At 40.9% G+C, this 17,027-nt stretch overlaps 1 protein-coding gene across 5 annotated transcripts in view; it reads right to left on the bottom strand.

Annotated features, from left to right (window-relative positions):
* KCNC1 (potassium voltage-gated channel subfamily C member 1) overlaps window positions 1–16,545 on the bottom strand; it is a 122,896-nt gene extending 106,351 nt beyond the window's left edge. Inside the window, exon 1 of one of the 5 annotated variants that reach the window (XM_054275613.1) lies at window positions 15,838–16,545. In XM_054275613.1, coding sequence (XP_054131588.1) covers window positions 15,838–16,407 — 570 coding nt within the window. In that variant the 5' untranslated portion in view covers window positions 16,408–16,545. The remainder of the gene's footprint in view (window positions 1–15,837) is intronic. The other 4 variants (XM_054275610.1, XM_054275614.1, XM_054275611.1 and 1 more) reach the window with 4 other exon arrangements.
* Between the last annotated feature and the right edge of the window lie 482 nt (window positions 16,546–17,027).

Below are 17,027 nucleotides of genomic sequence, written 5' to 3'. Positions count from 1 at the left end.
TCAAGGTGTCTCACCTTCACAGAAGAAAATGAGTGCATCAGAACAGGCTGTCCAAAGTCCTCACGTGTCCTTACAGCAAAGGCTTCTCCAGAATTAGCACTGGTCACAATACACAAAGCTTTTCACGTGGAACCTAATTCTTTTTTTATTATTTGGCAAACTTGCAACAGCAAAAGCTTCTCTTTTGACCTCAAAATCTTACTGCAAACCTCCTTCTTCCTGGGCTCTCATGAGGGCTGTTTCTTTGCTTGCAGCACATGCAGAAGGTACTGCATATTGCTAATTCACTTGAACTATTCTGAATAGGTTGTCACCTTGCTGAAAAAGGAATTCCTCTAAGTGGCCACAGTCTGAGATTTCAAACTCTTGACTGTCTCTCTCTCCTAGCAAGCTGCTGATTTGTCATCCTGTGTTCCTTTTCCAGGGTCCTAACTCTATTTGTCCCTCAATATCCAGTGAACCTTGAGGGATGAGACCTCCCTCTCCCTACAGTGATTTTTTTTTTTCTAGCTCTGAAGACTCCTTCCATTTCCTATTTCTGGGAGATATATCCTCCTCCAGGCATTCTCCTTCTCACTGCTTACATTGCAACCACTATTTTCTGCAGTTCCACTTCAGGAATGTCCTTCTCACGTCTGATGGTGACTGCAGTTCCTCCACTGCATAGCATCCCATGCTCTGTGAGCAGGAGAGCAGCTATTCAACAGTGATTAAAATGCTGTTTAAAACCCAGAATTGGTGCCACAGACTCTGGGTGTAAGAGGAACTATCAGAAGGACAAGAACATGTTGATGCTTCTAAAAGAGAGAGTATTTTCATGTCCAGAAAAGGCTAAAAAACCACAGTGCCAGGTTGAGAATCATTTGAAGATTTTTTTTTCTGACCTACATGGAAAGCTGATTATATTCCCAACTAATTTTGAACAAACCAAACAAAAAACCCTCGCCTCAATCAAGATAAAGACTGCAATAAGATGGATGTGTATTTGTAAATAACTCAATGGAAATGATGAAAAGCAATCTGGGGAAAAAAAAGGAGATCCTTTTTTCCTTGAAAACATTCAACAAGATTTGTCATATTTGTCCTTCAGATTTCAAACAAGCAAGGTTTTTTTCTTACCTACAGTTTATAGCAAAATATTGTGCAGAAAGTTATTTCCTTTTTATCTCCTGGTATTCCCTCTTAAATTTTGCTGCTTTGTTCTTTTTTTTTTTTTCCCGACTACCATTTTTGTTTTCACTTTTTTATTAAGTCAGTGTGAGGGAGAAAAAGAAATTAATATTGGGGAGAGAAGAGAAACTGGGATTTTTCTAATGGGGGAAAGGATAAAGCTTTGAAAAAGTGTTATTTGAGAGGAGGGGGAGATATTGGAGAAAAAAAAATTTTGTTGCCAAAATGTATCTACATTTATTTGTCTAGCCCTAGATCTGAAACTGGGGTACATACAATATTCTTTCTTAGCCAAAACGTCTGTGTATTGTGAGAAGGCTTCCTAAATATCATCTACAAAATTTCCAAAAATGTAAACCACCAAAAAGATCAAGTCATGAATGGTTTCCCTTCCTTGCAACTCTCACGAGCAGCTGAATTGGAAAGATAAATAACTGTGTGCAATAAATGTTAGAGGGGCTGGTGGCAAGCATGGTGACTTTACTTAAGCCTCATGTCTTTCTGTGTGTTTAAAAAGAAAAAATGTCTCTGCTTCAGCATAATGAGAGATTGAAAACCATGAGTGACCACTAAGGATTTTAATGAAGGCAGATGTATTTAAAAAAGAATATATTCTACCCTAAGCTGCGAGTCTGTGGTGAATTTTGTTAACTAGTATTTGTAATTTAGGCAACTGAGTTGGCTTAAAAGCATTTTTGTGGCCTGTGGGCATTTTAATAGCAGGACTCCACTGAGTGTTATTGGGAATTATGCAGCTTGAGAGTTTCATGCCATCCTGAAATTTTTCTTGATTACGGCTAGTACCCTATGCAGTGTAAGTACTAAATGGAAAACATTTTTTTTCCATTTGAATCCAAGTCCTTATTGATATTCCTGTCAAAATACAGTTTCTGGTCTCTCAAACACAGAGCAAGACTTGTGAATGTAGTTTTCACACATAATTTCTGGATGTATTTGTGAGCCTTTTGCCATCTGTGTACATTACAGATCTTTAGAATAAACTGCTGTGCAGGCTGTACAAGCAGTTGGACAGTTGTACAAGCTCATAGCAGAAATCTCTCTTTTTACTTTTTATTTTCTGCAATTGTCAAAGTGAGGAGCAAGGGATGTCACATAAAAGTATTTCTACTATAAGTTTTGCAGTTACTAAAATTAGTTATGTGCCCACAGTTATCATAAGTGGAAATTGCATCTGTTAGACTGATACTGCTAAATAAAACCTGGTTGACTACTGGGAGGAATAATATCCTCAGATATCCTTGTGGAAATAAAAAAAACCCAATTATTCCTAATATTCACATCTGAAACCTCTGCTTAAATTTACAGCAATTTAAATTTAATTGTAAACACATACATCTCACTTCTAAAATAGATTTAGAACAAAAATATTAGATGCAATTTCTCACTGGTCTAAATTAGATCTTGCTATTGAAGTCAAGAGCAGGAAAAGCTTATATTTGCAAGAAATGCCTTCAAATCAATGAGCAGCTCTGTGTGTTGCTCTCAGCAGACATGCAGCTGAGTTAAAATCCTACCTGGATGAAGAGAATACAAAAACCACTTCACCTTGGTGCTTGCAAAAATGATACCTGAATGGTAAAAGCAAAAGCCTATGGATACACACTCCCCCTGTGCAGGATTCTATAACCACGGAGACCCAGGGAAGAGAGCAGCTGCCTGCTTTACCCAGTTTTATTTCCTGTCGGATAGAGGTTGTGTAATGTGTCTGTATAAAGGAAGAAACGGCTCCAATTGCTTCAAAGGAGAGTTTTCCACCTGCTAGCAGAAGGAAAGTAAGTATGACCTCCCCAGATTCCTACGTGTGAAGTGTAACATTCCCCTGTTTGCAAGAACCCAGCAGAAGCCTTGTGGATGTTCCCCATTCCTCTGAATTTTCTTACAAGGTGACCTGCATCCTAATTGTCTTGAGTATTTTGCCCTTCAATATTGAATACTTGCTTCAAATTCTAATAATAATTTCGTTATTATTGTCCTTTTTGTTACAGTTTTTAAAAGTTTTTTTATTAATTGTTGAGACTCACAGAACCTTGTTGATGCAGGGTAGCATTAGTACCAGCAGTCTCCTTATCAGATGTGATAAATAGATGTAAAAAGCTACCACAACAACATTTTAAGTTTTTTGGTGCTTAGAATTTTTGGAGATCAACTTAGGGACCATCTGCACTCATCACTGACTTCTAAGAGAGCTACAAAAACTGGGATCCAATGCTGGAATTTTTGTTGTGGCTGTGGTGAGCTCAACATTTATATCTAGAGGGGACTTTGATTAATGTAGAATGTCAAAGGCTTCATGAGACCATGGAGACAGGACTCAGCCCAATGCCTGAAACAGGCTTGAGATTAACTTGTTTTTAGATGTGGTAGCAAGTCTTAGGGATGCCTGAGAGTCTGGAAAATGCAATTCTTTCTATTTCAACAGGATAGTTAGTTTTAAAAAGTGCATATTTAATTGCAAAATAGGCTGGAACTGTTTTCACACAGAAAGCAAGGGGCTTAGGAGCACAGCTTTAAACTTCCTGGCTTTTGCTCATATTCTGCCACAGGTCCCAGTAATATTTCTCTTTCATCTACATTTGCTATAGTTCCTTCTTTCTTACTTTCTAATAATTTAAGAGACAAGATGACAGAACAGATTAAAAAATATCTATAAATAATACCGTACGTAAAAAGGCATTTACCCACTGAGTCTTAGAACTCATTCCCTGATTTGGATCTATTTTTATAAGCTTCATCTCACTTGACACTGACAATGATTCACATAAATATTAAGTGTTCATTTTTAGTCCAGTGCACATAAGTGAAGCTAAACTGTAGTGTTCTTTAGAGTTTTTACCCCGGAGGTCCTTACTTAGGATGGAAAGAGAGTTAGGGGGATGCTGTTCTTAAGCACTTTACAATCATCACAAAGCTAGTGTAGATGGAGCATTTAAAAATTTTTCAATGACATTCACATTTCAAATGGGTTTTTTTGTTGACTTTTTTTTTTTCCTGTAGAATACAATAATAGGGTATGTTATCCTGAATTAAAGTCTAAACCTGAAGGCTGTGGAATAACATGGTTTCTTATTTATATCTCTGTTGTGTTGTGGTTATGTTCGGCTTCATCACTATTCTTTTGCTGCATCTTGTTTCTTAATTTAAGCAGCCCTGAGATGTTTTATTAATCATCCAAACATTTTGTTCTTTGTACTATGCAGCAAAGCTATTTAAACAATGAAAGAAAATTTTTATTTCAATTTTTGTCACTTTAAATTCTAATACAATTGTGTTTCTGTTATAGCAGGAGTATATTTGATAACAGATGGTAAAACTGCAAAACCCTCTTCACTTCATTAGCGTCCCTGGCAAGTCTTCCTATATAGGGTGAGTTACAGCAGAGAGGGATATTTAACAGTATACCCTTTACAGTTTCCAGTAAGATTTTGGACCAGTTTTAAGTGTATCATGAAAGCAGTGAATGTAATAGCTAGAATGCCCATTGATCACTTGTGTGTTGGTTGTTAAAACCAGAACTAAACATACATGCTGTAAAAGGCTCGGATCTAGCAAAGACTTGTTTTAGTGCTTTTCCAAGTCAGATTTTTCCTGGCAATAATTTCATTGAGGTCACTTTCTTTTAATGATGATCATGGTTTTTTATTAAGAAGTAATAAAATATAAGTGATCAATCTCCATTTAAATTAAAAGAATGCTTATGTTAAAATATTGATGAAAAGGCAGCCTTCAGAGATTTTAAGAATGCTTTTATTTCCATGGCACGAGTGAAAGGTGACAGATTGATAGCCCTGGGAAACGTAGGTCTTTTCAAAACAAATCATGTGATGTGTCCTCACACTGACTTTGGAGCTCGCTTTGCAGCATGGCAGAATTGCTCAGGCTCTGGGGTGAAAAAGTCCTCTCTAATTCTGCATACCATCTACTCTCATATCACCTCCTACTTTTCTGTGCATTTTGCACATTCTTTCTCCATAGGGGCTGCACAGAGATCCCAAAATCATAATGCATGGCTCATCCTGAAGTCCAGTGCATGAGGACAACATATGGTTATTTCCTACCAGGACCTGGCTTCCAACAAGTGAGTGAAAATAAAAGGACCAGTCTTGTCATATGCCAACATTAAACTATCTCTGATAATGCCACTATGTATATCTGTTTTGTGCTATTGATCTTGCTGAATTCAGTAGCCCAGAATTACCACAGAGGAACAGCCTCTTCCACATCACTGGGAAATGCTACTTTGCCATCTTCCCAGTATAATGGTTTGTGAAATCCTCATGCTGTGCAAATTGGATTAACTTCACTAACTGCCTGATTATGCAGCTTTGTGAAGTGGGGAAGACTCCCAAGCAGAGATGGATGAAAATTGGAAATTGTGCAGTGAGAGGAAAATATTAAATTTGAAATTTCACATTCTAAGCAAAATACAGTAGCCACTAGATTATTGCATCAAGGGAACTGTTTCATACCACAAATATCTCATGTTTTTGTTTAAGTATGTTTTTTAAAACAGTGTATATTCACTATGTATTTGGCAAGTTCATTTAAAGGATTTTCCTATTAGTGAAGGAAAATTATGGGCATCAACCAGGCTTTGATATAAGGTAGTTGCCAACAGTGCTAAGGCAGTTTTGGGCACATGCACAAACAATGCTGTTGCCACTGGGAAATTTTAATATGCATTAAAAAAATTACAAATTCATGGTTAGTGTTTTGGGAATTCTAAGCTTGAACTCACATGGTGGTACCCTTCCATGAGTCTGCCCTCAGAAGTGAAGATGTAGGAAGTGACTGCTAGATTTCCTGGGTGCAGGAGGGATGGAGAAGGTGGTGATGGAGAAGCCCTGCTGTCTGTACACTGCACCTTTGGAAGGATCACAGCCTTGGGGAATCTTCTGCTGCAGTCCAGGTTGGTTTGGAAAACACTACATCTGAGTATAGTGTAAAGCCTTCCCTTAGATGCTGTCAACTTGCTGTTTTTATAGTACAAGCATTTAGAGGTGTCACAGAAATTATAACTCTATTGTGCTAGCTCCTGAAATAAACATACAGTAAGGGAGAGAGGAAAAATTGCAAAGCAAGTAACCTTAGAAATCTTGTTTTTTTATTTTGAAATCGACATAGTAAGATTAAACGTCTTGTATGATTTCACACACAGTAAAACACAAAGAAAATGAGAGGGGCTGAAGCATACCCAAATGATGCGCTGTACTGAGCTAATAAAATGTGGTGTTTGTGTGCTTGTGCCCATTGCAAATGTTCATTTGCTGAGCTAAATGTGTGTGACCTGCCTTTGCACTATTGGCATGCTGCAGATGCTGCTCCTGAGAGGATCCTTCAGTGCTAACATAGGCAAGCAAGTAGGGCTTTGGTCAGATTTTCTAACAAATTCTCACTTTATAAACTGCATTAATTCAGTTGCTTGCAATGATTTGTACAAATCTCAGGTTTGGGGGCTTCTTTAGGGTTTTGTTTTTTGTTGTCTTGTATATTTCCACTGTTTAGGTCTGTGTACTTGTCTCAGGACATGTGGGAAAGTTCTGAATGAATGTTAAAAATCACCCACTAAGAGCCAAGGCTTACCCTGCTGTCCCAACCAAGATATCCTTTGAGAACAGTAAATGCACAGTTTTAGGCATTCCTACAGCTGATGGTAATATGGACATGAAGATAAATTTGTGATTTGGAGTTGAAGATACTATAAAATTTTTACTGAATTTCAAACTTTTATTTGCCTGTAATCCATGGCACTGACACAGTGAAAACTGAGCTTCTTTGCTTAGTAGAGCAGGTTCTCCAAAAGATTCTTTCTTTAGACCAGTGAATGCACTTTTGCACTATTGATTTCCTGCTGCTTAGACATAACTAACATTTCAAGTAATCTATACAGTTTTGAAATTTACATTAGGTCTTTTAATAAAATCCCTAGCACCTCAGGGACTTCTTGGTAGGATAGACAGTGAACTCCTATCAGCTGAACACTAAACAACAGAACACTAAATTTCAATATCACTTAAGCAAAATTCTGACCTTAGCTGATCTGCTACTGCCCCAAAACCTGAAAGCCAACCATCACCCCACAGCAGTTGCCTCTGTCTGGGTATTGGTTGAGCTTTCAGAGCACAGTCAGGTTGCTCTTGGTTTGTCCTTACAAGTGCTTTACTGAGAAACCCTGAGTTAAAATCAGTTCTGCATTATGCGGGACACATTCCCGAGAAGTGCTAAGACGTACTGTCACTAGATTTCTTGCAGAACTCCACACTAGATGAGAAGGGGAGATCCATGCTAAAAAAGGAAACAGGAATAGCACAATGTGGCTGAGATCATGTTGTGGTGTTTTTAGAGTAGAGATCAAAGGCTGCTGAGAAGGCAAGCCCTTTTGCATTGCGTGTTGTGGCAATTACACAATTGTCCTTGTCCTGAAAAATTTTACCTGAAATAGATCTGCATGGGTCTCTGGTTGGATCCCACTAAAATCAGTGGTAGCTGGGACTGTGGTCCTACAAAGTGGGGTGGGATTTTAGTGATGGTCTGTTTGCTTCCTGCCTGTGTCCTTTTCTGCTCTAGGACATGACCTCCCTTCTGCTGGAGGTTGTAGGTGCTCAGCATTTTAGAGATTTTTTCCTCTTCATTTTGTTTTGAAGTCTGTTATCAAGTCTGAAGCATTCTAACTGAAGGTTTTAATTTAATTTATAACTGGATAAATCACAGAACTGGCCTGCACTATCTATACCTGTCAATTGATCTGGTGCAATTGAAAACTGCAAGAAGCCCGAGCTGATGTATAGAACAGGGATATTGGAATGAATTTTCAAGGGAAATCTGCAGCTAATTTTCTTAGGCATGTTAAATGATAAGCAACCCAAGCTGACCAGAACTTTTTCAATGTAAGAATGTGATTTTTGAGGGCAAATGTGGGCAGCAAGAGAAACTCTGCTGCAGAAACAAGTAGTTATTAAGTAACCATTGATGTATCTCTGTGTACCTTTAATTTTTTTGTGAATGGGTAGATGATCAAGAACATTTGGAAGAGAAGATCAATTTGGTTTGGCTGTGCAGGTGAAAATGTATGTCTTAACTTGTATTTGCCTCTGAAAATTATAAGACTCAGTAGCAATAGGTTTTGCCTTTGCTATTTAAAAGCAAATAATCCATTTTATTGCCTCTTAAAAGGGACATTCTCTCCCAGGTTTCCAAGGAAAAAGGCAGTATGACATTTTAAGCTATTTCTTGTAGTCATAACACCTCAGTGGTCCTGACCCAAGATTTTTCAAAGTCAATCTAGCAGTGCTGAGATTTACTGCTTCTCCTGAAATATCAACATAATTACGTAAGCGTGTGCCAGCAGTGTGTGCTTGTATTGGTAGCTCATGTGCAGCACACACATTGCTGGCTGTCTGCAGCGCACTGAAACCTGAGATTTATTGCATTTACAAAAGGCCATTACAATGCAATTTTAACTTACTGTCATTAAAGGGTCTTACATCATAAGCAATCACTGCAAAAAGCTTTGGCCCACGATTTATTCATAATTTTTATTGCATGATTTATTAGCACCTCTGTTACATTTTATAAATCTTATCAGAAAAAAATTAAAATCAATTAGGGCCTGGTCCTTTTACCTTTACTCGTGTTGGGTGGTATCTTGTTCTCAGCCTGACGGAAATGGGGATATTCCTGGAGTAAGCTATCACTACAGGAGTAGGAGTGAAGATAGCAAAATCTGGTTACTTAGTGAGCACAGGAGAGAGATGTAAAAATTATTCTAGAAATGACAGTATTTGGTTTATATTCCAGGGGGAGGAGGTGGTTCTCCATGGATTCATAGATTTCTCTGATTTCATCCGATCCTACCGCTTCTGTGTACCATTTGGAGTGAATCACATATTTATGTAATTCAATATTCAGCAGGGAAAGCCAAGTCAGCCTTCTAAACTGTTCTTTCCTCAGATCAAATTCAGCATATAGTAACTGAGAAGCTAATTGTAAGACAATTGCAAAGATCTCAGAATGGCTTTTCTATCAGTCTTATACTCCAAGAATGCACACAAATCTCATAAAATCAAGCTTATACAAAATGGAAACTCAGTTTTGCCATCTATATTTGCATGAGAAAGAATTACGCACTTGGTTATCAGTTAGGGCCCAATTTTTCAATCAGAATACCCCTGCTTGCCCTTTCTGTTACGAAACACAGTGCTTGGGTATGATTTAGTTGAACATTAATTGAAGTCATTTGGTTTAAAGGGGGATGTATTCTACAGTCCTTTGCAGTAGAAAAAGCCAATAAGATCATGATGAGCTTTGTCAGTATTAGAGCTCTGTTTTGATGCAGTGTGCTAAAGATGCTCATGTCTTTAAAAAATTATGAGCACATGTATTTGAATATGTATGCTCCTAATAAATTGCTAAGATCTATTGCACTTCAGTGCTTTGGAATGGAAATAGGCACCGTGTCTATTAAAAAAAGGAGCACACAGCAATTAATTTGTTACCCTGAACCATACTGCAGGAAAATTCATTTCTATCCTTGAAGTTGGTGGTAATTTTGGCTGAGTTTCAATAACAGTAAGGCTGGGCCCTCTGTTGCTGATTTGCTAACATCTCTCCTTATGTTAAGAAAAAGGCAGTATGTATAGACTTTACTAAAGTACTACTGTAAATATACACTATGCATTTGTACAAATAAGACTGTTACATGCTAGGTCGCACAGCAGAAGGGAAAAACAAAATGGAAAAATAGTTTTCCTAGGTATAGTCTAATACACCACATTTCTGTGAATAGTTCTAAAATAGAAATATTATAATTGATCCACAGATCTTTTTCTCCTTTGTCTCATGACAGACCAACAGAGAATTACCAGTATTTTGTTGCCTTTTTTGCCCTAACCAAAACCAAAATAGCAAATGTCAGGAGAAGGACAAAGAAAATAACTGAAGGTACATGGGGATGGATTAAAGAGAGAAGGGACCAAATATCTTTCTGAAACCAGCCACTAAATTCACATTGATTTCAGTGGCACCACGATTACTTCTGCAGAAATATTTTGGGGTGGTTTAATTTTGAAGTCCTTCCTCATATGGAAATCCCACTCAGCATCGTAGGAGGTGGCAGCAATAGGAAGGCATATATATGTGTATGCATATGATGGTATGATCCATACAATCACAGCCTGGGCTAAATGAAGTAAATTTTGTAACCTAGAAACATTAAAATTAAGTGAGATTAAAAAAATTGAATTAAAATGGCAACAGATGCTGTTCTTTTTTAAGGTTTTAGAATAATAGAAATAAAATTGGAAATAGGAAGATAGATTTTAAAAAAATGTCCTTGAATCCAAACTGCTAAGTCTGTACTAGGCAGCCATGGAATTGTCAGGTGGGTAACATCATCTCTCTCATCTCCCTGTGAGATCGTGACTTCAAAGAGATTGTAAGATTTTCTGGACAGACATCATATCTTCCTGTGTGCTTCTGAGCAGCTCAAACTGGTGAAGCTGTGATTCTGCATGGCTGTTCTGATACTTTTAATTCTTTTTGTGTGAGTGGTAGTTTAAAAACATGTTATTTCTGAATTTGGATGGACAATTCCCAGGAGTTTCTTGTGTACCTGCTCCCACCGTGACCAATTTGATGGGGATTGGATATGGGACTTGGAGCAGTGAACACTTTCTAGCTGGCTTTGCAAGGTTTCTTTGGTCAGGATGCAGAGACTACCATGCTTACCAGTGGGTTATATAAGGATTTGCAGTAACGTGTCCCTTGATGGGAGAAAATAGGAATAAAATGGAATTTTAGGAACTATATTAATAATGAATGATAGAATGGTAGTTAATAGATGTCTGTAATTCTATTATACTACAAGTGCAAGGGAAACCTCATTTGATGTGGAAAGATTCTCATTTTTCCAGAGCTGTAATGCAGCGTGCAGTTAAAATTAGGCTGTCTCGTTAATTGTCACAGTATATGGTGAGAATTCCTGCAGCCAGCTTCAGTGCAGGATTAGATATGGCTCTGCAGGAGACACCTTCCAGAAAGGCTCAAGGTGGGAGAGCAGCTCCAGCAGGGTCCCTTGGAAGCTGTCCCTGAGGAGGGTAGAGGGAAGCAAGCAGGTCAGCTCTCATGCCCTCTGCTCCTGCTTGGTGGGAGGCTGCAGACCACTGTCTGTGGAGTGCTCCTGTGCCAAGCATGTCCTGCATCACACATCTATGGAATAAGCTCCCCTTGTGCAGGATGAGGAGTGTCTGTTCCCGCTCCCTGAGATCTGCCTCAGTTCCTGAGCTAAGCCGTGCTGGCCAGGGACAAGGAACAAGCAGAATCACCCCAGCTTCTAATCCTCAAGACAGTGTGGTTATTCAGGAACTAGGATCCCATAAGCCTATTCATACCTATGGGTTGTACTTTATATAGAGAAAAATCAGTTTAAATGAACACAGCAAGGTTGAAATGCTCCTGAATGTACAAAAGAAAGCTGGAAGAAATCCCTGGGGAATACCTTTCTCTCATCTCTTTACCACTGTCCTTTTTCCTGTCTCCTTCTCAGTGTCAGAAACTTGTCCTTCAAAAGTCACCCACTGAGGAAAGCAGATTCTTCTGCAGGATGTGAAGGGGAAACATGAGGGAAGGGTGAGTGAGAGTTCTGCTTTTCCTCTTACAGTTCAAAGTGGTACAGCATATGCCAGGATTGCAAGTCAAGCTGTTGAGGACTTTCCATAGGACCCCAACCAGCTTTTATTTAAAAAACAGTAAAGGTTTATTTGGAAGGACTACAAAAGCTTTCCTGAGAGTTCATTAAAAAAGCTCAACTGTCCAATTTGAATGTGAGCAGTAGGCACAATCTCAGCTGAAAGCTCCTTGTTCTCAAACACTGAGTAACCCAGGGAATGTGAATTAACACAAACACAACCTTATCCTGCTGAGGAGGAGGAGGAGGAGGAAGGGGAATAAATATGTTAGATACCTGCAGGCCAAACTCGCCAGGAAGTCAGTGGGAGCTTTACTAGTGGAAGAACAGCATGACCAGACATAAATATAAAGGGGAGAGGATGCCAAGAAAATATTTTTCACACATTTGTGTACTGAGGGATCTACGAAGTCTAGTAAGTACAGAGGGCAGGAACTCTACCACAATGTAACTCTCTGCTGCTTTAGCATAGCTTTCTGGCTGACTGTATTTCCCCCTTTTTGCCTACTTAGAATAAATTAATTTACAAAGTTGTCTGATGACGCAAAAAGGGCAGTTCTAATAAGCTTCAAAGAAACATCAGTTTAGGTATGGTCAGTGATATTTACCTGTCTGGACAGATGATTTTGGATCCCTGGATCTTTCCCATCATCTTTTGTTACTCTGTTCAGATCTCAAGGCACAAGATTTTGCCTCTGATATCCAAACATGGGTTCTTTAGGTTAAGGAGAAGTGTAATACCTGTTTATCTTACTAAGATAGATGTCTAGGGCAGTCTATCATTTGAAACAAACTGTCTTTTCTTATTATAGATATAGAAGATTATGCAATTTTGAAGTGTTTCCTCTTTTTAGAAAGAACTACATTATTAAGAAATTAGCACAGAAAAAAACTTTAAATTAATTAAAATCAGCCACTATTGTTTTAACAAGCAACTGTTGACTATGTTGCACCTAAAGACAAATGATTAGTGACTAGGAGCTTTGCCTAATCAAAGTAAGAAATAAACAAAATTTGCAGAGTTAGCTGATTTTGCCTGACGTACACAAATGCACTTCCAGTCTTCCCTGGCTGTCTACAAGGAGCTCAGAAGTAATTTAGTATGAGTCAGGTGGGGGTGAAGCCAAACAGTCAAATGTACCTGTATTTGCAAGCAGTGTCCATCAAAATCCTCCAAGAATGGCTGGATTTGAGTAAATGCTGAGCTTTTCATAGACAGTTCCTAAACATTCACTGATCTAGGATACCAGATACAGTCCAGAGAACCTTGCTTTATACAGATATGCAGATTTTCTTTTAATCTTAATATTCAGAGACTGTATTCCTTTTACTTGCCCAAGTGTAACACTATAATTGTTATGTAAACTGATGCTTACATTGAGATGTTATTTTGACATGCATTTTGGTGCCATATGTAAACATCAGAGGTCTGTAATAACCACCCTTAGTACAGGTCTCAGTTCCCTTTAGGAAGAGATAATTTTGTGGTGGTTTTTTTTTTTTTTTTGACAAAATGGCATTGTGAATTTAGATTTTTGCACAATTAAATTGCAGTTTGTAACCAAAAGTAGCGGACTCAATTAGAAGTGGGGTAACAATGGATTTGTTGCCCAACTCTACCAATAATTGCCTTAATATACCATTCACTTGTTAATGATGTTATCAATTATTTTACTATAAATTAGCTATTGTGAGCTTCAGGTCTTTTTGCAATGTCTGTGATAGGTTACAGGAACATAAATCAAACTCCCATCTCTTTTTACATCCATAACCATAACTTATGGCTTTTATTAGGAAATGTTAAGTGTCCTATAATGTCTTCTTAATGGACAGTGTGTGCATGTGTTGATGAGGAAAGCCATCTTCCTTCATGCAAAATATTAATGCATGTGGCCTACGTCTCCATAGATACAAGTTAAAGAATCATATTTAACCCATGAAATATTCAGAGTACTCATATTTATCTAGTCTTAACAATCCTCTAAGGAAAGAACAAGTCAGAGGTAAATCAGGAGTTGGATTCTAACAGGTATGCACAAGTGAATGTGAATAAATGGTATATCATCCACTCAAAAAAAACCCCCAACAAAGCCAAAACATTTTATAAAACACCTATGCTAAATGAAAATACCCTCAGAGAATTTATATCCTTCTAGAATTCCAGCCCGTGCATCACAAAGACTCCTAATATTGGTTATAAATTCTTGTCCTTCTCCTAAAATATCATAATGCCTCCAAAAAAAAGGGTGTTTTAAGCTCTGTATCCTTTTCATTGGGACAACATTATCCATTTGGCTTTTGAACCATTTCCCAAAACCTTGAACAAGCAAATTACTTTCACTTGAAATATGTTTTAGCAACAGATTCCTGGGTACCAGAGAGATCTGCCATTCAGATTGCCTGCTAACACTGGGCTTGATTAATGGAAACCAAGCATTTTCAAGGATACCCTCCAGCCTTGTTCCCTTGGCAGAAACCAGGGATTTGAAAGCTGCAATACAACAGCATCATCTTTCCAACTTGTGGTAAATATTCTATTATTCCTTTATCCTCCATGCTGTTTAAAGGAATTAATTTAAAATATGAACTCCTTTGTTCAGGGAGGAAGTCTCCAAATGGTGTACAAACAAGAATCTTTAGAAATGCACCAAGATATAACTCCAGGCTCTGCTCCAGCTTTCCCCATTCATTCAGTTTGCAGACTTGGTGTCTCCCTGCTGGAGATCTCTGCTCAGACCAAGTCTCTGGCAGCTGCTATTCTGCCACCCATTCATACACAGCCAGCTCCCTGCTCCTTGCATTTCCACTTCTCTTTCCTCCATCCATCCAATTTTCTCCCTAATCTGATCTCACTTCTTTGATCCTTCTCAGGAACACTGATCACCCTCCCCCACCAAAGCACCACTCATCCTTACTGAGGTCTGGCAAAAATTAAGCTCTAACAAAGGTACATTTAAGAGTAGAGCCTATGCCAACCAATTTCTTTATGAAGGCACTATCCTCCATCTGTTTCCCTAGTTATCAAATTGACTATCTTGGGAGTTAATCCTGCTGCTGTTCCTGAAGCAAATGTTTTCAGTACTTTTGATTTCAGGAGCAGAATCAGCCCCTAATTAATGTAATTATTCTCATAGCATGAGGAGGTGCCTACTTAAAGCAGTTGGATTACTGTTACAGACCATTTTTATCCATACCTATGTGTGAGCTGCACCAGTGTGCATTCCCTTTCCAAAACAACTGCAGGCACCAGGAGGGGAGGAGTTGTCCTTCAGTGGCAGGCAAGAAACCTGTCAAACACTCTGTCCATTCTACATGAATGAAACCCTTTCCTCTGATTAATACTTTGCATTTCCCACAAGGGAAAAAGAGACAGAGTGAGCAGCTGAATTACCCATTTTCAGAGAAGCATGTTCATAAATATTTAACTTGATATGTATGAGAAAAGAGGCACTGACTCCCTTTCCAGTGCAGGCTGAAACTCTCCAAATCCCCTGGTACCACTGGGAATGCTTGCTCCCATAATCCCTTCCCCATCTCCTAAAGGGGAGAGAGCCATTAGCTTGTAAGAGGGCTGGACAAGGTGTCTCTCTTTACTGGGGGATGTCTGACTGTAAGAATCTATGCATAGAGGGAAATTTCCTGGTGTAATGGAGACCTCTCTGGCCTATGACCGAGACCCTGCCCCAGGCCGGGAGTTTTAGGAGCCTATTAGAAATAAGGGTCTCTGGAGGCCCACATCTGAGTACATAGGCTCGGGCCTTGGTATCTACTAGTTCCCCATGCCTGGGGCCTGCTTGAGACTGTGGGTTACATCCCCATGGACGCCACGTGGTGATTTTTGTATGGCCACACACATGGATGGCTGCTCTGCTCTGACAGTGGAGAGAGCCCTGGTGATGCTGGGGGGAAGTGGGACCGCAGGGAGGTTTGAGTGTTTTGATGAGGGTGCTGATTGCATTGCTTACCCTTGCATATCTGGAGGAGTAGGGATCCTCAAAGAGTGCCCAGATGCGGGGCTGCCACCGTCTCCAGAAGCCCCCAGACCTGCCATCTGGGGAGTCACTAAGTGCTAGGCGTTTTGTCATCTCCAGCTCATCTTCACCATCACCAGAGTCTCCGGTGCCATCTATGTCTCCGTCCTCAGCACTGCTATCCAGGGGAGCCCCACCAAAGCTGTCCAGAGCCTCTTCGGCGTCGCGGTGCTGCCGGTAGGTCATCCAACAGCAGGGCTCCACATCGGTCTCATCGATGCCCCAGAAGGCCAGCTCCTCCTCATACAGGGGCCCGCACACGTCCGCGGGGCAGTGCAGCTTGCCAGTGCGGTAGTAATTCAGGATGTGGGCGAAGACGCCCGGGTGCCGGTCGAAGAAAAACTCATCCGTGCGGGGGTCATAGTCAAAGTGGCTGTGGGCATCGGGCTCAGCGATCCAGGCCAGCCGCGTGCCGGGCAGGGTGCGCAGGGTGCTGCGGTAAGTCTGGTGCCTAGTCCCTCCCACGTTGATCACAATGCGGTCGCTCTCGTCGCCCTGGCCCATCTCGTCTCTTATTAGGCATGTCGCAGACTCATCCAAGCAAGCACGGCAGGCAGCAAGCCCGTCAGGGGACGGCTGCTCGGCGGCAGTCGGTGCCTAAGCCGAGCCCCGCTCCGGGCCCGCGGGGGCGAGGGGCCCCGGCCAGCCCCGCTCCCCCGGGGCCGCTCCGAGGCGATGCCGGCGGCGGTGGCTCCCGGCGCTGCGCCGCCTCCGTCTGGAGTCAGACGCTCGGGGTCCGCGGCAGCTGCAGCCGCGGCGGAGGGGCAGGGGCAGGGGGGGCCATGCTCCGGGAGCGCGGGCGCTGCGGTGCCGGAGGGGGAGGGCCTTTCCCTGGTTGGACGTGGCCAAAAGCACAAGGGAAAAAAAAAAAATAGGAAAAAAGAAAAGGGGGGGGTGGGAAGAAAAATCCGGGTACCGGCGCTGCCCACAGGTGCGCGGGGCTGCGGGGCTCCGGTGCTGGCTGCAGCCCCCGCGGGAAACGCGAGGCTGCGCCCGCGCCCCTCCCGGCGCTGCGGGCGGGGGGCGCCGCCGGTGCTGAAGGGACAGCGCCGCGCTCCCGCCGCCTCCGCCCCTGCGCCCGGCCGGCCCGGGTCGAGCGCTTGCCGGTGCGGGCGGCGGGACCC

The sequence above is a fragment of the Melozone crissalis genome, unplaced genomic scaffold, assembly GCF_028551555.1.
Source record: "Melozone crissalis strain CALT ecotype California unplaced genomic scaffold, PUWL_Pcris_2 ptg000018l_1, whole genome shotgun sequence".
In the NCBI taxonomy this organism is placed as follows: Eukaryota; Metazoa; Chordata; class Aves; order Passeriformes; family Passerellidae; genus Melozone; species Melozone crissalis.
This window is presented reverse-complemented; position numbering and strand designations above follow the sequence as displayed.